Below are 25,732 nucleotides of genomic sequence, written 5' to 3'. Positions count from 1 at the left end.
CTGAATTGTCTGCAGATGAGTCATAATTTGAGAGATGGCTGAAGATTTGTTGCTTTCTGTACCAAAACTTTTTTAAAAAATCCAAACACTCTGGATATATGTGCATATATATGTATACACACATACACATGTAGTATATAACAGACTTCAGCGACAGCAACAAAAAAATGAGAACATAATGAACATTTTTTGTGATAATTGAGGCACCTTTCTATGTACCTAGCCCTGCCTGAGACGTATGGGTCGTGTGCCCTTCCACTAAGAGGGGCCAGCCTCTTGGGCTTTCTCATTCACTTCTTGTAGGTTTGTTGACTCCACCTGTCAACTGATTGCCTTGCACAGACCTTCCATGTAGACTAGATCCCAGGTCAGGCCATGGGGACAGGCCCGGGCTGGCCCCAGAGCCCCCTGCACTTCCTCTCCTCTGAGTCATCTGGTGAGAAGGTGGAGTGGATTTCAGAGGGACTCCCAGGAGAAATTCTACTCCTGTTTTCTGAATAGTTACTTCTAAACCGCTGTGGCTTGGAAGTCAGGTTGCTGAGCATCTGAGAACTGAAAAGCCAGGGAGACGTTCCCGCCTCTCCCCTGAGCTGCAGGTTAGGTGCCCCACCTCCATGCTCTCCATCAGGCTCCTCGTAGGCACTGTGTCTTAATCGTTTTTGGAATCCCCTAGGGCAGTGTCTGGAACATGGCAGACCCTTCAATATTTTGTTGAATGAACTAATAGGAAATTGAGCTGAGGCAGGGGTTGGGAGCTCCTTAGAGGGCCTCACACACTCCTCCACGTGTGAGCATCAGTGCTGGACTTCAGGACGTTTTTCTGATGCTCAGAGACCTTCAGGGCCAACTTCGAGGTTCTTAGCGTGCTCGTCACAGCAGATGCAATTCCGTGCTAAGGGAGCACCTGCGAAATGTACAGCTCTGCTTTCTACGATTTCCTCTGCAAATTTACTACGATTCTAGTGATTTTATATATGGTTGGATACAAAGTAAGCACCCAGTGCAAGTAATTGCTGGTATTGGAAATGTCCCCCTTGATGGCCCAGATTCACTCTCAAAACGAACCCTCACTGAATGTCTTCTATGAGTCAGAGTCACTAGGGATATGGAAAGCAGATGAAACTCTGCCCCCTGGAAGGTCACAGTCTAATGGGGGAGCTGGGAGAGGAGAGGAGAGACAGACATGTAATTAATAAAAGGGAACAGATAAAAGATGAGGAGGTACCCTCTCCCTGCACAGGCGCTGAGAGTAAAACAGAGACTTCCGTATGAAAATAAAATCAGCAGCTGATTCACCAGCAGATATATACTTAGCCACCCACGAGCCTCAGATAACTAAACATTGTTCCCAGACCAGCAAACGCTGGAGTTTTCATCTTCCATTGCAGGTAGTGTAGAGTCTTGTTTATTGTTGTAGAAGAAGATTGAAATTAGACAGACTTGGTTTTGAATCTTAACTCTGTAGCTTACCAATTTAGACTGGTAATTTAACCTCCCTGGGCATCAGTTTACTCATCTGTACACCTTTGTTGAGAGGACACTAAGGATACAGATCAAAGAAGAAAACCCTAACCCTCAAGAAGCTCACAGTCTGGCAAAGGAGAGAGGTGAAACATATGTCACCGACACACACTTAAAGCTAGTAAAAGATACCAGATTTTTTGTTGAATGACAGTATTAGTCAAGATTCTCCAGACAAACAGAATAAGATATGTACACATAGGTATATATTATAAGATAATAATAAGATAGATATATAGAGAGATTTATTATAAGGAATTAGCAAGTTCAAAATTTGCAGGGTGGGCTTGAAGGGTGGGGATCTAGGAGAAACTATATTTCTGTTTGAGTCTGAAGCCTTGCTGTTATAGACCCAGGGAGTGTTGATGTTGCAGATGAAGTCCAAGGCCGTCTGCTGGAGAACTGTCTCTTGCTCCAGGGAGACAATTCTTCTTGTCCTATTCAGGCCTTCAACTGATTGGAGGTGGCCCACCCACATTATAGAGGGCAATCTGCTTACTCAAAGTCCACCAAATTAACTGTTAATCTCTCCCCAGAACACCCTCACAGAAACATCTGGAATAAAGTTTGATCACCAAGTTGACACATAAAATTAACCATTGTACTGAACAAAGTGAAGAATGTAATCTCATGCATGCAAAAACACATGCATATGTCCAAATGAAAAAAGCTATATCTAGAAGGAGGTCACCAAAATGCCAGCAGTGGTCCCCTTGCAGAGGCAGCCTCTCAGGTTCTTTTTTACTCTCCTTTTGTATATTTATGTATTGTTTCATTTTTTTAATATAATGTGTGCTATTACATTTTTACTCAACATTATCATCATCACTATTATCATTACAAAAGCAATCAAGCATTTAAAAAAATACCCTACTGGGCTTCCCTGGTGGCACAGTGGTTGAGAATCCAGTTCGATCCCTGATCCGGGACGATCCCACATGCCACGGAGCAACTAAGCCCGTACACCACAACTACTGAGCCCTCGTGCTGCCACTACTGAAGCCCGCGCTCCTAGAGCCCATGCTCTGCAACAAGAGAAGCCACCACAATGAGAAGCCCATGCACCACAATGAAGACCCAATGCAGCAAAATAAATAAATAAAATAAATAAATTTATATATATAAAAAAATACCCTACTAGCATAGAGGAAATGCTGGAGAAATGTCAGAATGCTTAAGCCTTTCCCCAGAAGCCTGGTGGACCAAAAGCTGGTTCACAATGCCTGAAATTCTACCAGTGAACTTTTTGTTGTTGTTGTTTTTGGCCGGGCCTCATGGCTTGTGGGATCTTAGTTCCCCCACCAGGGATTGAATCCGGGCCCATAGCAGTGAAAGCGCTGAGTCCTAACCACTGGACTACCAGGAAATTCCCCTACCAGTGAACTCTTATTCTTCCACTGTAAGAGCTTTCTTTCTCTTAAAATGCAAATAGTGGCAGAAGAAATATTGCTGGAAGACATCTGTTTTTTAATGATGGAATGATTTGATTAGATTTTTTTCCTGAGAACACACAGCGACAGTTGGAAGACATTGTGTAGCCGACAGGTGTCCAGGAGGTGCCAGAAATGGGACACCCACGAGCACAGAGGGATGCCTCCAGATGGCAAGAATAAACCTCGCCAGCTGCAGGTCTGATGGGAGACTGAGTTCTACAGGCCTGACCCCGGCCCTAAGCCAGGAAATGTGTAGGAAGACCTTGCCTGACCAGACTCCTTTGATTTCCCCACCTGTCCTGGCTCTACATGAGTCTCATTTAGCCCCTCCAGGTGGAGTGGAGAATGGGGGCAACTCTTCAACTACCCCTTCGACAGAAGTATTGATAATGATTATATGGAAATTTGCAGTGAAAAGTCCCACTCAGATGTTTGTTTGTCAATGAAATATCTGCCATATGGCAAGAGAGGAAGAAGTTCCTCTCCAATGACCCACTGCTCTTGGCAAATAAACCACTGAAACAATTTATCAGAGTAAACTCAACCAGAAGGACTCATTCATTCTGAAATGTACACTGAATGTAGCCATTCTGCAGACCATTAACTCTGCTAATTACAACAGTGATTCAAGAGATAAACCTTCACTGACTTTTTTTTTTTTTTTTTTTTTGCTGTACGTGGGCCTCTCGCTCTGTGGCCTCTCCCGTTGCGGAGCGCAGGCTCCGGATGTGCAGGCCCAGCGGCCATGGCTCACGGGCCCAGCCGCTCCGCGGCTTGTGGGATTTTCCCGGACCGGGGCACAAACCCATGTTCCTTGCATCGGCAGGCGGACTCTCAACCACTGCGCCACCAGGGAAGCCCCCTTCACTAACTTTTTATGAGGCTCTGAGGCTCCTTGCAGCGTGACAGGCCATCTCCCTCCCTCCCCCTGACTCTACCACCAAGCAGAGGGAAAAAGGGGAAAAAAAACCCTAATATTTACTGAACACTTGCTATATGCCCAGCGTTTTCCTATGGGATAGCTCCACGATCCCTTTGGGGTAGGGATTATTTTTACAGGTTAGCAAACTGAGGTTCAGAGAAGATCACGGTGTTCAAGGTCAAACTGCAAATAAAGAGCAGAGCTGGGACTGAGGATCTCCTGGCTTCAAGCTCAGCATGCTCCCTCCTGCTCTTCTCCGGAAGCTTCTTCTCACCAAGTAATTTAGAAAAAATAACAAGAACATCAAACAGATAAAGAACTCAGTGCTTTCTTTCTTAGCTGTCTGGTCCCTAGAGTTCTTCCCAGCACATTGAATGTGGATTCTTAACACATTTCATATTTACCGGGATGAAACTCCTAGAGAACAGAGACTGGTGTGATCTTTCCTGGAGTCCCTACAGCATCAAGCAAAGGTCTGGCAGAGCCGTTACATGGATGGGCTTTGGCACCCAGACTGCGTGCATCGGTGTACATCGAGGCTCTGCCACTCACTAGCTGTTTGACTCTGTGCACAATCGAGGGACTGTGCCTCAATTTCCTTATCTGTGAAATGGAGAAGGTGATCAGAATAGTACCTACTTCATAGTGGCATTAAGCAGAATAAATGAGTTAATACTTGCAAGAGACTTAAAATGGTGTTTGACACGCGTAATCACTTAGTAAGTGTTAGCTCTTTGTGTGTCCAGGGGCTTCAAGTCCCCAGAGCTTTTTAAAAAAGTTTTAAAAATAAATTCATTTATTTATTATTTATTTTTGGCTGTGTTGGGTCTTCGTTGCTACACGCCGGCTTTCTCTAGTTGTGGCGAGCGGGAGCTACTCTTCGTTGCAGTGTGCAGCTTCTCATTGCTGTGGCTTCTCTTGCTGCGGAGCACAGGCTCTAGGCACTCAGGCTTCAGTAGTTGCGGCACTCGGGCTCAGTAGTTGTGGCTCAAGGGCTCTAGAGCTCAGGTTCAGTAGTTGTGGCACACGGGCTTAGTTGCTCCGCGGCATGTGGGATCTTCCCAGACCAGGACTCAAACCCGTGTCCCCTGCATTGGCAGGCGGATTCTTAACCACTGCACCACCAGGGAAGTCCCAGTCCCCAGAGCTTTAATTTTCTCCAACTGAGTTCTTTCAGGCGCCGAGGACTTTAGATTTAACTAATCCCTCTGGTCCCTCATAAAATATAATTTCATAGTGTGCCATCGCTTCCGAGCAGTTTTTACCCATGATTCCAGATGTAACTATATGAGTTGGTGCTCCATAAATATCTGATGATTGGATGAAAGCAGAAGTTATAGAGACTGAGTTACAGGCAGCAGCAAAATCTTGCCCAAGGTCACCTGGGGAGATGGCAGTACAGCCCAGACTTTCTGACAAAGAATTAGTGTTCTTGCCCCTACCCTCCCTCCCTACCACAAAGGTTCTGTCCCCTGACCGTTCTGCTCAGGGGTCTCCATCCCCCACCCACCTGTGCTGGTTTCTCCTCTTGCCTGAGCTGTCTCTAATTTGAGTAAGCTTGAAATTCACTGGTCATACAGAAAGCATTTTATCTGCCCTTGCACATGCAAATTCTTTCCATTGGGATTTCTTAGTGTCCGGCTCCACCCCAGCCCACACGGCCATAAACACTCATGTGTCTACAGCCCGGCCCCAGGGATTCCAGAAATAACAGCAGGGACCTCCATTAGAACGCTGGAACATAGTAAGGCATTTCTGCATTAAGACACAAGCCCTTTCCAGCCCAGGCCTCTCCTGTCCGTCAAAGCACAAAGCAACCTTTACAAGTCAGGACAGGGAGGGGCAGCTGGGAGGGAGTGTAGATTTCTGGAAAGTCCGCACCTTCTCCTGCCGTCTCTCTGCTCTCAGATCTTCCATTCTAGAGAGTCTCCAGATCTGCTCCAGGCTCCACTTAGAATCTGAAATTCTTTCTTGGCTGTGGCGTTCTTTGCCTTCAACGATCTATTCTCCCTTGAACTTGCCGGAACTGGAATCACGGCAGTGTGAGCCCATATGGCACAAAGGCCACTTTCCAGACACCCAAGACAGCCACCTGATTTGGAGTCAGGCACTGGGGAAGTGCCAGGAAAGAAGGGAGTGGCTGGAGGGGAGTGCCCAGTTTAAGGAGAGAGGAAAAGTCTAGCAATGACCCTCAATAAAAGGCATCTAGGGCGATCATTCCCGTTTCAGAAGGATGTTCACGAGTAGAAAGTCAGAAGTCAACTCTAGGGAGAGAAGTTTAGCTTTTCAAGTGTCCTCTCAAAAATAATGCCAGAAGGGACTTCCCCGGTGGTGCAGTGGTTAAGAACCTGCCTGTCAATGCAGGGGACACGGTTTGGAGCCCTGGTCCGGGAAGATCCCACATGCCATGGAGCAACTAGGCCCGTGCCCCACAACTACTGAGCCTGCGCTCTAGAGTCTGTGAGCCACAACTACTGAGTCCGTGTGCCACAACTACTGAAGCCCACGAGCCTAGAGCCCGTGCTCTGCCACAAGAGAAGCCACCGCAATGAGAAGCCCGCACACCGCAATGAAGAATAGCCCCCGCTCGCCATAACTAGAGAAAACCCGTGCGCAGCAACGAAGATCCAATGCAGACAAAAATAAATAAATAAATTTATTAAAAAATAATAATACCAGAAGATAAAAAAAGCGTGTATGCATAAGACGACAATGATGTAAAAAATACGTATTTAGATGCATGACCTAGAAAGGCTGGAAAGAAATATAAAAACAGTTGCTTTTTCGGGGGGCGGGGGGAGGATTAAATGGGTGTTTTTCTCGAAATTATCCTTAAGGTCATTTCCCATTTTAAAGAAAATCATAATATCTGGCATTGCCAGAGACACCTGCCTGGACTTTTTTGGGTATTTTCCAAGGGAATTTCAGGTTTTAGGTGCCCGTCTGAAACCGAATTTATCTTGTAAAATGCATGCTTATGCCACTTTCTCCAGCAACTAATTCCTCTTTAATGGGGATGGGATTATTTCTAATTCGCGGTCCCCATCGCAACGTCATTAAAGGCTGAGTTCAGTGTACTGAGCTCCAAACCTTTGTCACAAATAGGAAGGTGGAGGAAAGGCAGGCGCTTGTGCAACAAAACAGCCGATGGTGTCACCCTCCCAGGCCGGACCTCACCAGGGCTGAGAGCCGCAGCTGCATTAGCCCACAAGATGTTATGCGCCATCTGCAACGGTGCTGCAGCAGGAGACCCGGCCACCGCAGGGGAGGTCATGCGAGCCTCCTGCTCCCGTGCCGCGCCCACGAGTGCCGGGGGTGGCGGGGAGGTTGAGGGGAGTTGGTAACAGCATCGCCATGGTAACAGTGACGTCCTTGTACCCTGGATCTAATTGGAGGAAACCCCGTGGCCGAAGCCGCAGCCTGCCGGCCAACCGAACTTGCCCAAGCCGACCCACCCTCCTAGCCTCCGCTTCCTCTCCCGCCCCGCCTTCTTCGCCCCCTTCCGCGCGCTCAGTCCTCAATGGCCAGAGGCGGGGAGGAAGGCGGGACTCTAGGGGACAGCTCAGCGCGCCATTGGGCGGGGGGAGCGAGGGCCGTCGCGCTGCGGCCCGCCTCCCGGCTCGGAGGTAGGCTGAGACGGGAGGGTCCTCGGCTAAAGCCAAAGGCGGATCAAAGTGGTGGGACTCGCGCCGCGGCCGCGGAGACGTGAAGGTGAGCGCCAGGGTCGCCCCCGGCCCTTCTCGGGTCGGGCCGGGCCCGAGAGTCCGGCGGGAGGCCAGCCCCGGGGAGCGGCTGGCCTCGACGCCGCTCTCCTCAGGGACGGCTCCGGCGGGAAGGAAGGTGCGGGCCAACGGCCGCTTCCATCTTGGGCCGGGCGGGCGCGGGAGCGGCCCTTCCTCCTCCTCCCCTTACTCCTCCTCCTCCTCCCCCCGCCGCGGGCCGCCTCGGCTGGCGCCCCCGGGCCTCCCGGGCACCCCGCGGGGAGCGTGGGCGGGGGAGGGAAATTCAACGGGGCCGCGCGTGCGGACACAGACAAAGGGGGCGGCGGGCCGGCGGGCGGGCTGCCGGGGCGGCGGGCGCATTGTCTGACGGCGCCGCCCCCGCCTTCTGCCCGCGACCCCGCCCCGCCCGCCCGCCTGCAGGCCCTCCGCACTCCTCCTCGGCATCCGGGTCGGTGCTCGCCCTCGCTGTCCTGTCCCCGGCCCCATGGAGAAGACGGAGCTGATCCAGAAGGCCAAGCTGGCCGAGCAGGCCGAGCGCTACGACGACATGGCCACCTGCATGAAGGCCGTGACGGAGCAGGGCGCCGAGCTGTCCAACGAGGAGCGCAACCTGCTCTCGGTGGCCTACAAGAACGTGGTCGGGGGCCGCAGGTCCGCCTGGAGGGTCATCTCGAGCATCGAGCAGAAGACCGACACCTCCGACAAGAAGCTGCAGCTGATTAAGGACTATCGGGAGAAAGTGGAGTCTGAACTGCGGTCCATCTGCACCACGGTCCTGGTGAGTCCGCGACCGTCCGGGCGCCGGGCGCCGAGGCGCCTTTGTGTGAGGCTTTCCGTGGGGAGTTTCCCGGGAACGGGAACGGGAACGAAGTGGGGGCCGGGGCCTGCCTGACGCCCTGCCGACGCGTAGAGGGCTTGAGGAGGTTAGCCTTGCCCTCCTTAACGCGTTATTTCAGTTCTTGAGATGAAGAAGCTGCTTTTCCTTTCTTTTTCTCCTTTCTTTTTTTTTTTTTTCCGGTGGTAAGTATATCTTTCCTAGGTGCTGCGTTGCTCGTCCACCAGATAAGTTTAAACATGAGAGTAGGTTTGTAGAAGGCTGAAAATCGTTTTCCAGCGTCCTGAGGCGATCTGGGAACCCTTTAAACGTATTGAATCAGTTCGTAGGCTTCAGGCTTCCGTTGAAAGAAGGGGCGGGCGCCTTTTCCATAAAGATCACGTATGTAAGTCGGTTTTCCTCCCAAATCCACCAATGGAAATTTACTTCGAAAATCTGAATAGGTATCTCGTTTTTCAAGTAAGAGTATCTGTTGATTTTTTCCTTGTTAAAAGCGGGGAATGGGGAGAGTTTGGTAAATGTGAAAAAGGCACAGCTAAATCAAAGGAATAAAATGTCCTGGGAAATTTCGGTGCTTGATACCATTTCTTCGCTACACGTGAACCCCGAGGTGTTGAAATGAATTCGTATCTGGTGTGGAGTAAGCGAGGAAAGCTTTCCAGGTTTTGAACTGTCCAGTCTTAGCTAGGGTGGCTTTGGGTGGAGTAGGGTGACGGCTGTATTCAGGCTTATTGGTGAGAGAGAGCATTTTTAGCTTTGTCATCGTATGGATCTTTTGATCAGTAAGATAAGTTTTTAAAATGTCGATACCAGCATTATATCCTGAGGTGTTTTGAAGTGTTTTAATACTGCAAAGAGTCATTTCTACTAATAAAATATGAAATAGCCGATGCGGTTGCCTCTTTTAAGTGCCACTTTTCCAAGGGGCCTACTGATTTTTGATGTGTTTGTTTGTTCCACGTTGTGTTTTAGGTGGACTTTGAAAGACAAACATGCTAGATTGGTGATTTTTCAAGAGGGAATAGAGGGGGAAATGCCTCTTGCTCTCCCAGCCTTTTCTTCCTTGCCCCTGAGATTCGTGGGGCAGGAAAGTTTTTTCCTTTCACCTATTTTTCCAGTACAAATAACAAGTGATCTGAACGAAATCATGGCTGATGGAGATAACTGGTAAAGGGGCGAAGGAAGCAGTGCAGAGCAGGTGTACGAGGTGGAGAAAACTTTGAGATTATTTGCTTTATGTAGGCAAGATTTTATGTTCATCCATGTCTTAGGTTCCACTCCCTGCCTAGCATAGAGGAGACACTTAGGCTTTTTGAACTGAATTGCTTGTATTCAAAAAATTTGCCAACTTGAAAGTGATGGTAGACTTCAGTGGCATATGGTAATGGTTATTGACAACATCCACTCTGTCATCGAGGAAGACTATAAGAACTCCATATGTTAACGAGAAGCTCTTCTATACATGTTTTACTTTGGGACACTCTCACAGCATATTTCAATCTCTTTGTTCTATTATTGTTTTGCAATTTGTTACTTACCCTGCAGCAATTCAGAATTACCACAGAATTTTTCCTGTTCTCTAGCAAGTTAGCTGGGAATATTTGTTTTATTTTGTGGCTCCTATAAATTTTAGTTTCTCTAATGGCATAAGTAGAGGAGACTTTGCTTAGTTGATAAGTGACTTGAAATAGAGACCAAATAGATCATTTCAGTAGGAGAGAACCCCTGAAATTGGGACAGGTTTTGTTTGTTTGTTCGTTCTGTTTTCTTCATATATACTAAGTGAAATAGAAGAGTTGATTCATCAGACACCAAGGAATAAATAAAATATTTTTATTAATGAAATGGCTTAAAAGACTAATTGTGACTTAACGGCGAACCTCCGAAAAAAGTCCTGAGGAAAGCCCATTGTCAAGTTGGCCGCTGTATTTGAGAGCATGTGCAAGGCACTGTGCTAAAGCAGCATGGGGAAGAGCAATGCTGAAAATGGTAGATTTTGTCCTCCAGTAATTTATAATAAGGAGTGCATATGAGAAATACCCAAATGTAAATAATATATAATTCCCGTAAGATGGTTATGAATAAAATGCTATGTAGTTTAAAGGAAACAGAAACCTCAGGAAAAGCTTTACAAGGAGTGGCTTTTGGAACGAGCATTGAGGGAGGGGGATCAAGGGGAGGGGAGTGTCAATATATTCCAAGCAGAAGAAGTATACAGGATGGGCCTTATTCATGGAAAAAGGTTTCTGTATGAAGAAGAGCAGAATATGTGCAGAGCTGGTGCAGGAGAAAAGCCTGTAAAAGAAGATAGGAACTATATAAGAGAATGTCAGAGGGAATTTTTCTCATTTGATTGACAGTGGGAAGACTGAAGATTTTCGAATGAGGTGCAGGTGGCAGTATCTAGAATTCATGGTTTGGGTGCTAATTTCCGGTTTGTAATCTGAACTGATAGATAAGGAAGTGATAGACAAGTGAACAAGAATTTGAGAATTGGTAAATTAGTGATTTAATCAGGAGTCTATCAAATAATGGGGAAAGAAGAATGAAATCTAAAGTTGCTGAACATGAGTGCCAAAATTAGGTTTTCTCTCTTTTTCCCCCCCTTTGGTGAACAGGAAGGAGAATTTAGTGTGGAGGAAGTGGATGACACTGACTTGTTATAGAAGGCTAATAAAAGAGTAATGTGGAGGGCTAGGCAAAATTTTGGTTTTAAATAGCAGAGATTCTCAGCCTCATCTTTCTATTTCATAGAGTAGGTTCAGGGTGGAATTATTTGGACTATTTACTCGAAATGAACATGGCAGACAACTCTCAACCCTGTTGACAGTCACTGTACTGAGAGAGGTTATTGAATTGTGGAGGCAGTAAAAAATGTTAAAATCCAAATGTGTAATCTAAAGAGCAAAAGGGATTAACAAGACCCAAATGGCCAAGACCAAACTTCGTAGAATCTAAGAGGAGTTAAAGAGGAAGATATTACCAGGTTATCTCTGTCTCTCGGTGTCATTTGTGAAACCAGAGGTTGGGCTAAAATTTCTAAGTCTGTTCCAATTCTGATACTTTGGGACTATAGAGTTATATGGTCCCAGTCATTCCACCTGTGTTCTGACTTGCAACTCTAAAATGAGTAGTTTTTATAGTCCAGGTTGAAGAAGAACATGTCCTCAATCATTTAAGAAATGTGGAAAAACTAACGACTTCAGTGAAATGTCTTTAGGAAGAGGGGATGCGGAAGTCATTGGTGATCCTTGTAAGCAGTGTTGGAAATAGCAAAGTTTAAGTGAGAAAGGTTAATACTGTAAGTTGTATGACAACTGGGCAGTGGTTAAAAACTTGAACAAGGTGTTTAAGAGTCATTAAGAACTGGGGTGTGAGGTAAGGGTAATTGAAGAAATCAGAGGGGTCCACAAAGCCCTTCTGGGACCTGGGAACGAATATCATGTACAAAGTTCATGACCTTGGAGTAAGAGCAGGACACTTAGAGAATGTACAAGATAACCTCCGTCTCAGGCAACCCCATGTTATCCTTTTGTGTTAATGGTCTTTTTATTAGACTATTTTCAGTAGGTTGCTTTAGTATAATGTATAAACGGTTTCAGGAGTTAAGGTCTATGTTGTGATTTTTTTTTTTAAGTAAGAATCATTTAAAATATATAGAAACTGAGATTTGTCTCTGGTGTGTAAAAGCCCTGTAATATTAATTCCATAATGTGCTTGAATTTAGTTGTGTTCTAAATTAATCTCTTAATGAAAATATGTCTAGTGCTAGTTGTTATTTTGAAGTAAGACCAATATGTTGCTTTTGATAGTTAATGAGTCTTAATGTAATCTTTTTGACATGATGGAAAAATTATGGGCTCTAGAATCAAGACTGACTGTTTTGGGGTCATTGCTCCATAACCTTATAATTTTGTGACTGCAGGCAAGTTTCTCTCAGCCTCTGTTTCTTTATCTATAAACTGGTGATGATGGTTCTTGCCTTGATAGGCTTGTAGTTAAAATAATAGGTAATAACTGACATTTAATGGGCATTTACTATTATATACTAAGTACTGTTTTAAGCACTTGATATACTCACTGTGTTCCCATTAGTTAGGTTGATAGTATTATTTATGTTTTAAAGTTGAGAAAACGGGGGCATAAGGAAGTTAAGTAACTTGGTCAGTATCACAGAACTAGTGAGTGGTAGAGCAAGGATTTGAACCCAGGTGGTGTGACTCCAGATGAAAGTATATGAAACACATTTGGCCCTAAATAACATAGTAGCTGACTAAAGATTACAGTGTTTTGAGGAATTTATACAGTCTAATAAATGTTTGTAAGTTAGGAGAGAGGGAGGATAGATCTGTGGTGGACAAAACTCAGTCTATAATTTTGAAGCCCTCCTTATATGCAGGATATTGAAGTAAAATTTTAAAACTTGACTTTTGGATTTTTTGCATTAAGAGTGTAAGCTCCTTGAAGCTAAGAGTTGTTTCTGAAGAGTGAAATGGAATGGACATACATATTGTACATACAGGCATGGAAGTATAAGGTTTGATCAGTGGTTCTCAGCCAGGGTGAATTTACCCGCCAGGGGACATATGGCAAGTTCTGGAGATAGTTTTTGGTTGTCAAGGCTGGGGTGAGAGTGGGGAGATGCTATTGATATACTGTGAGTAGAAACCTAAATGCTGCTAAGCATCACATAAGGCATAGGAAAATCCCTATGATTTTCCACAAAGAATTACCCAGCCCAAATGTCAGTAATGACTGAGGTTGAGAAACTCTGGGTTAGGTTATAAATAAAACAAGCAGTATTAAGTTGTATTGAATTGTATCACACCTGTCCTTTAGATTCTTATTAATATATTGGCATCTTGTCAGAACCCTTTGTCTAGACTTCAGCTATTTTTTTTTCTTTGTCACTCTTGTGTGTATGCTATTTAACTCTGCAGTTCACCTTTCTGGCACTTACTCAGTGGGTCCTGCATTTTCAAAGTTCCACCTCGGGGTTTACCTCCAAGGCCCTGCGCTTTTTCTTTTAAAAAAAACTTGGCACAGAGAAAAACGATCCAACTGAAATTATAGTGAAATCTATTTAGGAAGAGGCAGTTAAAATTGATAACAGCAAATATTCTCCTCTCCTTCATAACTGCCATTAATAGTTTGGCATATGTGGTTCCAGACTTTCCAGCCTGTACTGTGTGTTTATTTGGATGTTGCATAATTATACTAATGGCCCACTGAACATTTAGGTTGTAAACAAATTTTTCTCTTTTATAAACAACACTGGGAAGGACATCCTTGTTACGTGCTTTATGCTAGGATTTACTTAGGTTACGTTTTGGGAAATGAAATTTCCAATCAGAAGATACGCATTTTTTTTTTTCCCCAGATAGCCCTCTGAAAAGATTTTATGTGTTTATACTGTCATCAGCTGTTGTTGAGAAAGGCCATTTCCCCTTACTCTCTCCAGCACAGACAGTTGTTCGAGGTTAACAAAAATCTAGTGACTGGAATGGTTGAAATTTTACCTCCTTGTTCAGTTTTGGATGTAATGAGGACTACCTTTGTTCTCATAAAGGGCTGGTTACCAGACTTTTTTTTTTTTTTGAGTCTCATATACAGTTTCACTTATAAAATGATACCATAGCATGGGATTAGTTAATTCAAGGTGCTTGACAGTTGGGAAATCTGCTTGATCATATTGATGTTTATTTATTCCTTTTTGATATTTATCAATACCATTTTTGTATTTAGCACTAGGTCTTTCAGAGTAACAACGGAAAATATCTTTGTACCATTGACTTTCTAGGTATCAAGGAGGGATGTTAGAGAGGCATCATTTGAAAAGATGAGAAAAGAAAAACAACTATAGTTCATCCATTTCTACTTTAATTAAACTCTTAATCCATGGATAAATCAACATTGAAGGTTCCTGAAATATCTCATGATAAATAATTTGACCAGATTCGAAAACATTGTTTGCATATTGAAGTGTTTAAAGACAAAATGATGATGATACCTAGAACTTCAAAATAATGGGTGAGGGTTATAGATGAAACAAGTGTGTCTGTGAATTAATATAGTTGCAACTGGCTTTAATGGGAATTCATTATACTATTCTCTCTTCTCTTGTATATGTTTGCAGTTTTCCATAATTAAAGGGTTTTTACCCCTAGAAATTTTCCACTCTTACGTACTTACACAAGAGGAAAGACCTGTACAAGAATGACCATAGCAGCTTTGTTCTAAGAGCAGAAAACTGAAAACAATCCATTAGTAGGAAAAAGGATAAACAGGTATATTCATACAGTGGGATACTATTCGTCCGTAAAAAGGAAGGGACTACTGACGCATACTATAATGTAAATGAATTTCAAATACACACTAAGTGAAAGAAGCTTTGCACAAAATAGGACATAATGTCATTCTATTTATATGAAATTCTAGAACAAGCAGAAGTAGTCTGTGGGTGAAAAATCAGAAGAGTGGTGACCTCTGGGGATGGAGGCAGGGACTGACTGAAAGGGACAGGAGAGAACTTTCTGTGGTGATTGTAATATTCTTTGTGTTGATATGGATTTGCGTTACACATGTATATGCATTTGTGGAAACTCAGCAAATATGCGCTTAACATTTGTTCATTTCATTGTATGTAAATTTTTGCTTCAAAAGAAAATAAACTCTAGTTAGTGATATTCCTGTACTGATGTCTCAGTTTACACAAAAACTAGTAGAAGTGGATGGATATTTGATAAAGCAGTTTGGTAAAAGGTTAATGGTAGGATCTGGGTGGTGGGTATATGGGTGCTCACTGTAATTGTTGGTTGCTGTATACTAGGGGTATAATATTCTACACGCTATGGTTGAATGCCTTTAATACCTGTAGCAAAAAAAAAAAAAAATAGTGAAACCCATGTCTTGTTGACCTCAAGATATGAGAACATGTCTCCTATCCACCTAGGAGATGGCCCTGATGGACTTGGCACCATAGCTTTTGTTTGCGTTTGGTGGTGGATGCTAACTAGATTAATGGGGTAAAGAATGCTGTGGAAGACTTACAGAACTGACCGTGCTCTGGGGCAGTGGTTCTCGAGCTTCTTGGTCTTAGGATCCCTTTGCACACACTTGAAAATACTGTGGAACCTAAAAGGTTTTGGTTGTGTAGATTATATCTGTAGATATTTACATTATTAGAAATTTAAACTGCGGGTTTTATAATCCATTTTAGAATAATAAGTCCATTAGAAATTAACATTACCTGTGTTTTTTTTCAATTGTAGTAAAATATACATGATGTAAAATTTACCATTTTAAGCATGCAGTTCTATGGCATTAAGTACATTCACACTGTTGTGCGATCATCACCACCTTTCCAGATATTTTTCATCTTCCCCAACTGAAACTCTGTACCCATCAAACACTAACTCCCCATTCTCCCATCTCAGAAACCACCGTTTTGCTTTCTGTCTCTGAAATTGACAACTCTGGATACTTCGTGTAAGTATAATAACTTTTTTTTTTTTTTTTTTTTTTTTGCGGTACGCGGGCCTCTCACTGTTGTGGCCTCTCCCGTTGCGGAGCACAGGCTCCGGATGCGCAGGCTCAGCGGCCATGGCTCACGGGCCCAGCCGCTCCGCGGCATGTGGGATCCTCCTGGACCGGGGCACGAACCCGTGTCCCCTGCATCGGCAGGCGGACCCTCAACCACTGTGCCACCAGGGAAGCCCTAACATTTTTTTAAATAAAAAAATTGAATGAGAAAAGTGGCATTGCTTCATAATCTGTTGTAGTATCATGTCTCTTAGCTTTTGGGAAACTCCACTCATGAGAGAATGGCAGTGAAAAAGCAAATAGTACCTTAATACGTATTATGAAAATGGTTTGAGTTTGTGCCCTTCCCCATCCAAAAAGTTGGGGGGAGGGTTAGAAGTTCTCTGAACACATTTCGAAAATTGCTGCTCTAGGGGCATTCTGTGTGATTGAGCAGTTTCTGAGTAGTGGTCATCGTGTGGTGATAATGAAATTTGTAAAACCTTCCCCTCCCTTCCCATTGCCCAGGCACTCCCTTTACCCCCCCAAATTATTCGAGGAATATAGTTTTGGAGACCAGAAAAAATCACAGACTTGATAATAAAGAAAAGTTTATTTTAGATATTGGGTAAGAAAGAGTCCCTGTTCATTCCTGAACAACTAACTTGAGAAATAGTATGTTGGAATGGCTTCTGCTTCCTTATGTTGAGAATGGTAAAGTAAGGTTTAATATGATGTCTCACTCCCCAGTACCCAACCCAAAAGCAGAGGTGGCATGAATGAAATATGCAGATAATGGGCTTTTGGATCTGGTTGTATTTAGGTTCGAAAGTTAGCTCTTGAAGACAGGAAGTCAGGTTGTTAGCCAGCATTGGTTGAAGCGTTTCAGTGAAACTCGTCTTTCACGAAGATCTTGACTATCCATTTACATTTTTTCTATCCAGCTGAACAGTATTCCATGATTTCTTTGTCAGCTGGGCCTTTTGCTTCGAATGGATATGGCGTGGTGTGGTGCGGAAAACATGTTGTAAAGTATTCTCAGTTTACTGCCTGCCTTTGACCATTCTTGTGTATGTTTGCTGCAGGCTTTACTTAGAGAAATGGAGAAACAGTGGTGCACGTGGTGAGACCATGACTATAAGGACTTCTGTAAATTTAATCTAAATGCTTTATTCTTTTTTTTATATTTTATTATCATTTCTTTCTTTCTTTCTTTCTTTCTTTCTTTCTTTTTGACTGTGCTGGGTCTTCGTTGCTGCACGCGGGCTTTCTCTAGTTGCGGTGAGCGGGGGCTACTCTTTGTTGCAGTGTGCGGGCTTCTCATTGCGGTGGCTTCCCTTGTTGGCGGAGCACGGGCTCCAGAGCGCAGGCTCAGTAGTTGTGGCGCAAGGGCTTAGCTGCTCCGCGGCATGTGGGATCTTCCGGACCAGGGCTCGAACCCATGTCCCCTGCATTGGCAGGCGGATTCTTAACCACTGCGCCACCAGGGAAGCCCTAAATGCTTTATTCTTAAAGGACAGTCTTAGATTGCTCTTTGTAGGTGCCAGGGTGACTGTGGGAAATAAGTGGGAAAGTACATAAAACTGCTTTAAAACCATAATGATACTGATTTCTGGATCAGACTTTCTACTGTTACTCGTCTAGAATATTTAGTACTCCCATTTTCCTTATGTTGCTCATTCCACCAGACATGACTTGAGCACAGCTCAGAAAGGTTTTGCTCTTTTAAAAACTATAGTATTAGATACCTGCAACTAAGCATATATCAATACATATAGGTGTTCTCATCTTTCAGCCTGGTACTATTTCCAAGTATTTGGCAATATACTTTTAGACCTTCAGTGAATGTGTTGCTCTCTCAGGATTCTGATGGACTAGTAAAGAGGTTAGAAAGGTTATAGTAAGGGTTTACGCATCCTTTAATCAGGAAATACTCTAGATTATTTGGGGACTGATTGCAGAGACCAGGTATTTGATTCTTAAGGATGTCAGAAACTTAAAAAAGAGTTTGGAAGGATTGACTATCCCTTTAATGTAGTTATGCTATATGTAAGTTAATTTTTATGTAATTTAGCTTTTAATATATTTGAAAAAATGCAATATTTAAAAATCGAGGGACTGACATTTGAAATGAGGAATGGTATATATTGAGGTGATTTTATGTTCCTGAACAAATTGAGATGGGAGTCTTTATCAAACTACCAATGGTCCTCTGGAAATTTTTATTTCCTCCTGACCTTTCCCACATCTGCCAAGATACTTGGAGTAGAAAAAAACTTGAGAACCATATAATTAGAGAAAGGATCAAGAGAGTAGCAACTTCAAAAGATTAGGGGCTTCCCCGGTGGTGCAGTGGTTGAGCGTCTGCCTGCCGATGCAGGGGACACGGGTTCGTGCCCCGGTCCGGGAAGATCCCACAAGCCGTGGAGCGGCTGGGCCCATGAACCGTGGCCGCTGAGCCTGCGCGTCCGGAGCCTGTGCTCTGCAATGGGAGAGGCCACAACGGTGAGAGGCCCGCATACCGCAAAAAAAAAAAATTAGGGAAGGAGGTAGGGGACAGTGCATTGGCCCGGCTCAATGACAAAATTTGTTAATTTTGATGAAATATGACTTATTTTTTTTCCTTAGGCTGCTTGTGCTTTTGTTGTAATATTTAGGAAACCATTACCTAATCCAAGGTCGTAAAGATTTATACCTGTGCTCTTATCTAAGAGTTTTACCATTTTAGGGCTTACATTCAGACTTTCGGTCCATTTGGAGTTAATTTTTGCATGTGGTGTGAAGTGGGGCCCAACCGTCATTCTTTTCATGTGGCTACTCAAGTTGTCCCAGCACCATTTGTTGAAATATTCATGTATGCTTGATCTGAAATTCTCAACTTATGGGGAAAATAACAAGTGGTTTAGCATAAAAGCTCACTTAAGGGAAACTTGTGATTGCTCCATTCTTCATGCTCTAGCCAAATTGTTCACCCAAAGCCCTCCATATTTTGTTTCTGTCCCTCTACTCACTGCTTTTCTTGGTTGGAAGCCCTTCCTTCTCCCATTTCTATGTGTTGAAATCACACCTATCCTACCAGATAGAATTTAGGTGCCACTACACTTGTTGTTATAGTCAGTTACAAATTACAGCCTATTAATACTTTCAGATCTGTTTCCTTCTACTCTCCTGTGTGCAGTTATGGGTGGATGAGACATGTGTTTACCTGCAAGGAAACTGAGCCATATTGATTTACTTAGTTACATAGCCAGTTAGCTGTGACCTCAAATTCAGTTCTTCTAGAAGAGTGTTCTTTCTGTTCCCTCTGCCTTTCATAGTAAAGCCTTCCTTTATAGACCCTGTTCTTCTGAGATCATCTCATCTTTCTCTGGGTTCTCTCCTGTGTAAGTTGGGGAGAGTCAAGGCTTTATAAGTCTATGCTCTTCAACTAGAGCAGCTCCCTTTTATCTCTTTTACTGTTTACTGGTATTGCTTAAAAAAGACTTAGGGCAGGGGGGAGAGAAAATAAACACTTCAAAAAAATTTGAAACCATTACCCTGTTAGATGGAGTCCAGGCTCCTTAACAGGGCTTAGGAGACCTTTAAGCCTTTCCCTTTAGCTTCCTTTCTCACTACTCATCCCTCTGTGTTCCAGCCACATGGAATTATATGGTTCTCTCCTATATTCTGTACTTTCTTAGCTTTGCTCTTATTCTTTCCCCTGTGTAAGCATGGGTGGTTGTATTAATATAATGTTTTGTTTTCCACCGTCTAGTAATGAGACCCAATTCTGTATTGTCTGGAGTGTACCAGTGTCCTGAGTTCCTCTTGTGGCTGCATCTAAGTCAGATCAATATTGGTAAGCTGTAAGGGTATGTAGGAATAAGGACTTGGTCTATATTTTTTCTTCTGTATACTATTCAGCACTGCTTTATTTTTCAAGGTTATTTTTTGTGCTGTACCCAGTAGTTCAGTTGAATATAATCAATAACCCATGTAAGTTTAGGTGCAAATGCGATGAATTTTTTTTCTTCCTTTTAAATTTTCTTCTCTTTATGCTCTGTAATAGGTCTGGTAGACGAAAGGCTTAACTACAGGGTTGTATATAATTCAGCTGCAGAAGTAAACGTATGTGGCATGGGTTAGCCATAGATGGAAAAATTAGTCTGCAAATAATTGTGTCATTTCTATAATGTAGAAATGGCTTAATTCAATTTGTCATAGACTTACAAAAGACAAAGCTCATGTGAAAGTACACTGGTATCTTTGCCATTATCTATTTTTGGTAGTTTTCCTAGGATATAGCAAAACTTGACCCATATACTAAGCTAGCAAGGCAATTTTGACCTATTTTTAATTACTTGAACATATTCTCTTTTAGGTATCAGGATGTCTGTCCAGTTGGATTACTTATAACCAGACTAAGATTTGACTTCCTGTTGTTTTGTTTTCTTTTACTTTTAAGGAACACTCTTGTTTTCTTACTATCATTTGTCATGTTTTACTTTGCAACTTGCAGTGGCTAACATAGTTTCTGGAGACTAGTAAATTGCAAGTTCTCTAAGGGGAAGGAAGTATGGACATTGATGCTTGCCTTGGTTCTTTTGGTAGCACTGATCTGTAAATGTTGGTAAATTGTGGTTGTTTATGTGTAATTGGTTTTAATGCAGATTGACAAATTTGGAAATCAGTATTAGTGTTTCCAGTGTATGTGTTAAACTGTCCTTCCGAACCTTTATATCTTGGCCAGAGGGTTGGGAACTTTGAGCAGAAGGGATAACATTCGTATCTTGCTGTTGTGGCCACTCAGTATCTAGCTGCTAAAATGTGGAGATACAGCAGGTCAGACACAAAGGACTGGACATTACATTTGTTTCTAAGAATATCTGGAATTGGCTCGGCTGTCTTGGGTGAAGTAAGGGGACAAAGACCATGATTTTCTTTAATACTGACACATTGCAATTTGCACAAACCGTATTATTTGTCAGAGGCTAAACTCTTTCTGTTATGTGTCTTCACCACTGCAGTCATAACAGCTCTGTAGCTGCGTTGGAAGATGGGACGAACATTCTTATACAAGAGAGCATTTTTATTTTTAAGTGCTGATTGTTTAGGAGAGGAGAGAGGGGTGTACTATGCCCACAAAAGGGCCACTAAAAGGCACCACGGTGCCACAATAGATGTTGATAGCAATAGTACTGTCATTGGTGATCATTTTGCCTGGGTCATGGGTGGTGGTGGCTAGACATCTTATAGAACAGGAGAAAGAGTTTGGAAATAATTGGGACAGGGACATAGATCAGAGCTTTTTCTCTTTTTGTTGAGAACTTTGAATTCTTTTTATGTTTCCTCCCCTTCCCCTTTGCCTGTTTATCTTCTGGGTTTTAGCTCCTTATTTCTTTTTGCCCACAAAATGATTAACCACTTGATTGCATGGACTACTCTGGCTTATTTTACTTTCACTGACACTACAGTAGCACATATATCCCTTTGGATCTGAGGAATCCAAATTAATTTCTCTGACCACGGTGACAGTTCATCGTGTCACATTAGTTCCTACTAATTTTATTTTATTAATTTGACATGTATTTCAGGCAATGTTGGATTTTAGGCCTTTTGTTACTTGTAGAATCATATCTCCAAAGTTTGAACACTTTTTGTACAAGGTGGTTCTTAGTCTACACCCTTTCTCCCAGGAAGGCATGTTCACATTCATGAATGCTCCAGAGCTGTTTAAATTTTAGTACATAGAAATTGGAGATATGAAGAACTTGGTGACTTTTTCACAGATTTCCGTCCCTCAAATCAGGGTAAGGCAGAATTGTCTGTCTGTCTGTCAGGGTGCCAGATGAGTAACATATAGTGTACACTTACGGTCCAGGGTTTGTCTCCTTGGATTTAGGGCCTCCAAATCCACTTCGCTGGCACACTGAGAGGGGGAACTACAGGAGTTACAAATCAGGCAGTCATTGTCTAGCCGTGTTTATTGCTTGAAGGCAGATTTACTGGAGGAACCAAATTAGCATTAGAAGGTTGTTTGGTGAGCATAGAAACCAACAAGAAGAGGCAGTAGTTGGATGATCTTAATGACTAGTTACTATCAACACTGCTGCATCCAGCCTCGCTGTTGGAAGCCTCGCTGTTGGAAGCCTCGCTGTTCAGAGACCCAAGTACCATCTTCTCTGAATAGTGCTGTAGATACTAGCAGTGTTTGCTTTTTCATTAACCGCCCCCCATACCTGCTGTATTCTCATCACCTAGTAATGAGTGTTTTGCTTCTTAGCGCACCACTTTAAGTATTGATGTTTGGGAGGCATCTCGTTGTTGCTCCATGCTCTTCCTGCTGGTGCAGGAATGGTAACAGTAGAAATAAGTGTGGATGTCAGTCAGTTGAGACAGTGCTTCTCAGCTCCTTTTGTCTTGTGGCACACACAGAATAACCTTTTTTTTTTTTTTTTTTTTTTTTGGCGGTACGCAGGCCTCTCCCGTCGCGGAGCACAGGCTCGGGACGCGCAGGCTCAGCGGCCATGGCTCACGGGCCCAGCCGCTCCGCGGCATGTGGAATCTTCCCAGACCGGGGCACGAACCCATGTCCCCTGCATCGGCAGGCGATCTCTCAACCACTGCGCCACCAGGGAAGCCCCAGAATAACCATATTTGTGTGACACACTGGGGCAAATGGATTTCTTCTCCACCTTCATTCACCCTGCTGCTCTGATGGCTGAGGGGATCAGTACTTCTTTATCACTTATATTAGTTGAAAGCTCTAGGTTTAGAGTCTAATCCTGAAGGACCATGAGTGCTAGGCTTTAAGTTTATTCTTTAACAGCCATGGGGATTTTTTGAGCATGGGATTAACATGTCCAGAATTTATGGTTAATCTTGTAGCAGGATATAAAATGGATTAGAGAAAGAAGAAAGCCTAAAACCTGGTAGATCAGTTAGGTTATTGGATTAGTTGACGTGAAATGATATGGTTAATTCTGGGTAATAGAAATAGGAATGAGACTGAAAGGATAGATCAGAATACTAGTACAGAGGTACAGTCAGTAGGGCTTAACAGCTGGTGGTAGGATGGGAAATGGGGAGTGAAAAGTCAAAGGTTGTGGTGATGAGGCTGGGTGGCTAGGAGGTAGGAAGATGGTGGGATAATTAGTAGAAATAAGCAATATAAATATAGAAACAGGTTTGGAAATAAATTTCCTGTTTAAGGCATATTGAGGTCTAGTGGCTATTCATATTTCAAAATATATACGAATACTTAGCCGTGTCACACTACGGAGAAGTTGGGATGGTGGATGGGGTAGTGGCAGGAGATGCATTACCTCCGTGAGTTTATTGCAATTTGTAGTATGACCTTTAGCCTTTTTGACTCAAAAACACCAGAATTGAGCTATTTTTCGGGGATAGATCCACAATAATCAAGCTCGTGTGACTGATATATAAAACCAAGAATATTAGTTTATTCATTTACAGTGAGGAATGACTAGCACAGAGATTGAAGTACTTGTGTTGGCGTGACCAGTAAGATCTCATTCAGGAGGCAAGTAGACTCACATAGGAATCAAGTCATAATGAGGGAGTTGCTTAGTAATGTGGCATTATAACAAGAGAAGTGGATGGCTTTTCAGGTGTTTAATGGCCATCATCTCCAGGGTAGGGCATGGATGAATCGGTGGTTGATTGACTGTGATTCACACTCCCCTAGACTATGCAGTTAGCCCTTTGTATCCAAGGGGGAATGATTCCAGAAGCCCCCAAGGGTACCAAAATCTGCAGATGCTCAAGTCCCTTCCATAAAATGATGTAGTACAATGAATAGGGTTGGCCCTCCATATAAGCAACTTCCTGATTATGACTGTATATTGGATCCTTTTCCTTCAATGTCTGTAACCCTTTTCTGTTTCCATGCCTCTTAGCACTGTTCTTTCTGATTGACTCATCCTTATTTGTAAAGTAGATTCACTTTCCATACTGTAGGATTAGAGTCAAGTCTTGCATTCCTATTAATTTGCTATACAAATACATATATGTATGTATTATAGACAAAATAAAGTCTTTTCCTTCAGTGGTTTATAGTTAAGAGCAGGGAGATGTGTGTTCCCAAAGTATACTCTGTTTCTTCGAGAAGGTTTCCAAAGCCTTGACTTGGAAAAAATTACATCCACAGGCTTGGGTGACTATAAATATGGGGGACCAGGGGAGTGAGGCCAAAGAAGCATTAGGATAACACCCAGGTTTCTAACTAGGGCAACTGAGGGCTTTTCTTTCCTAAGACAGAAAATTGAGTAGGGGAGGAGAATCAACAGCAGATTGTATTAGGAAGGCAAATTTAATATATTTTAGATGAGTAAAGTTTAAAGGGCCAGTGGCCCATTCAGGTGTCAATAAATACAAATAGGAGCACCTTGCCTGGTGCTTAAGAGAAAGACTTGTGTTGTGGTGCGTGGTGATGGAGGTTTGTGTACCAAGCAGTGTTCTAAGTAATTTGTATTGAGTCATTCAGTCTTCACATCAGGCTGCTGAGAAGTAGAGATTGTCATTAACTCTTTTTAACAGTAAACTGAGGTATGAGCTGCAAAAGTAAATTGCCCAGCCAGGTAAAGGGCAGATTTGTGAGTAATCAGCATGTAGATAATTGGCTGAAGTCCTGCCAAGAAATATCTAAAATGAACCCACATCTTGTCAGTTACCTTAAAAATGGATAGTGAGCTGTAGAAGTAGTTGAGATCCATGATGATTCTAATGAAACATTTCCTCCTAGTAGCAGATTGCATTTTCATAGTTAATTGTCAGATTTTTAGAAAGTGTAGTCTCTTAAAGACAGACAGACGTTGGATTAAAGAAGGGAGGAAGGGAGCACATTAACTATCCTTAAAAATTTAGTTAATCCTTTAAAAGAGGGGAGGAAAACACTTGTTCTTCACTAGCCAACTCAATCCTTTGCACATACTTAATACGAAAGAACTTTTGTCCTTTTAAATAATCTGAAATACTATGCTCTGCAAACATGAAGTATCACACATGTATTGTTATTCAGCATCTTGTAATACTTCTGTGTTGTTACAGTTTTGGAAGAGTTGTTTTCATAGATTATGACCAGGAATTTTCCATTTACTCACTATTGTACTTGCTGTAATTATTCTACTTGGTGACTTCTCTTTTATTCCATTACTCCTTCCTTTGCAACTCTAAAAAGGTTCTTCCAGTAAAGGTCTGAGTGGGAACTTCTGTCTTTGTCTGGAAATGTCTTTGTTTTGCTCCTGCTTTTATGTGGTACTTTAATTGGTTTTGGAATTCTAGCTGACAGTTGTTTTTCTCCTCACTTTGAAGATACTTGATTGTTTTCTGATGAAAAATCAACTGTCAGTCATACTGTTGTTTCTTCCTTTATAGGTAACGTGTCATTTCTCTGGTTGCTTTTAAGAATTTTCTTGTCTTTGACATTCTGCAATTTTACCATGATGGTCTAGGTATGAATTTATTTTTATTTTATTTTGCTTGGGATTTAGTGTGCTTTTCCACTTTGAAGATTATTTATATTCGTAACTGGGAGAATCTCAGCCATTAGCTCTACATAACGTCTCTTCCTCATTCTTTCTGTTTTCTCCTGGAATTCCTGTTGCATATTACCTTAAACATCTCTTTCTACTTGCATCTTTTGACTTATCCACACTTGTTTCATCTTGTTAGTTCTGTGTTCTGTGGCGTTTCCTCAAATATGCCTTCTGTTTTACTTTTTTTTTTTTCTTCTTTTAATTCTAAAAGCTCTCTCCCCCATCTCCAAGCTACTTTTTCT

At 42.8% G+C, this 25,732-nt stretch overlaps 1 protein-coding gene across 1 annotated transcript in view; it reads left to right on the top strand.

Annotated features, from left to right (window-relative positions):
* The first annotated feature begins 7,482 nt into the window (after positions 1-7,482).
* Positions 7,483-25,732, top strand: part of YWHAQ (tyrosine 3-monooxygenase/tryptophan 5-monooxygenase activation protein theta) — a 32,918-nt gene continuing 14,668 nt past the window's right edge. Inside the window, exons 1-2 of the mRNA XM_082851593.1 lie at positions 7,483-7,587; positions 8,019-8,376. Of these exons, the coding sequence (XP_082707719.1) occupies positions 8,083-8,376 (294 nt within the window). The 5' untranslated portion in view covers positions 7,483-7,587; positions 8,019-8,082. The remainder of the gene's footprint in view (positions 7,588-8,018; positions 8,377-25,732) is intronic.

The sequence above is a fragment of the Leucopleurus acutus genome (assembly GCF_964270905.1).
Source record: "Leucopleurus acutus genome assembly, chromosome: 12".
Taxonomy (NCBI): domain Eukaryota; kingdom Metazoa; phylum Chordata; class Mammalia; order Artiodactyla; family Delphinidae; genus Leucopleurus; species Leucopleurus acutus.
The sequence above is the reverse complement of the archived record's forward strand: the minus strand, read 5'-3'. Positions and strand labels throughout refer to the sequence as shown.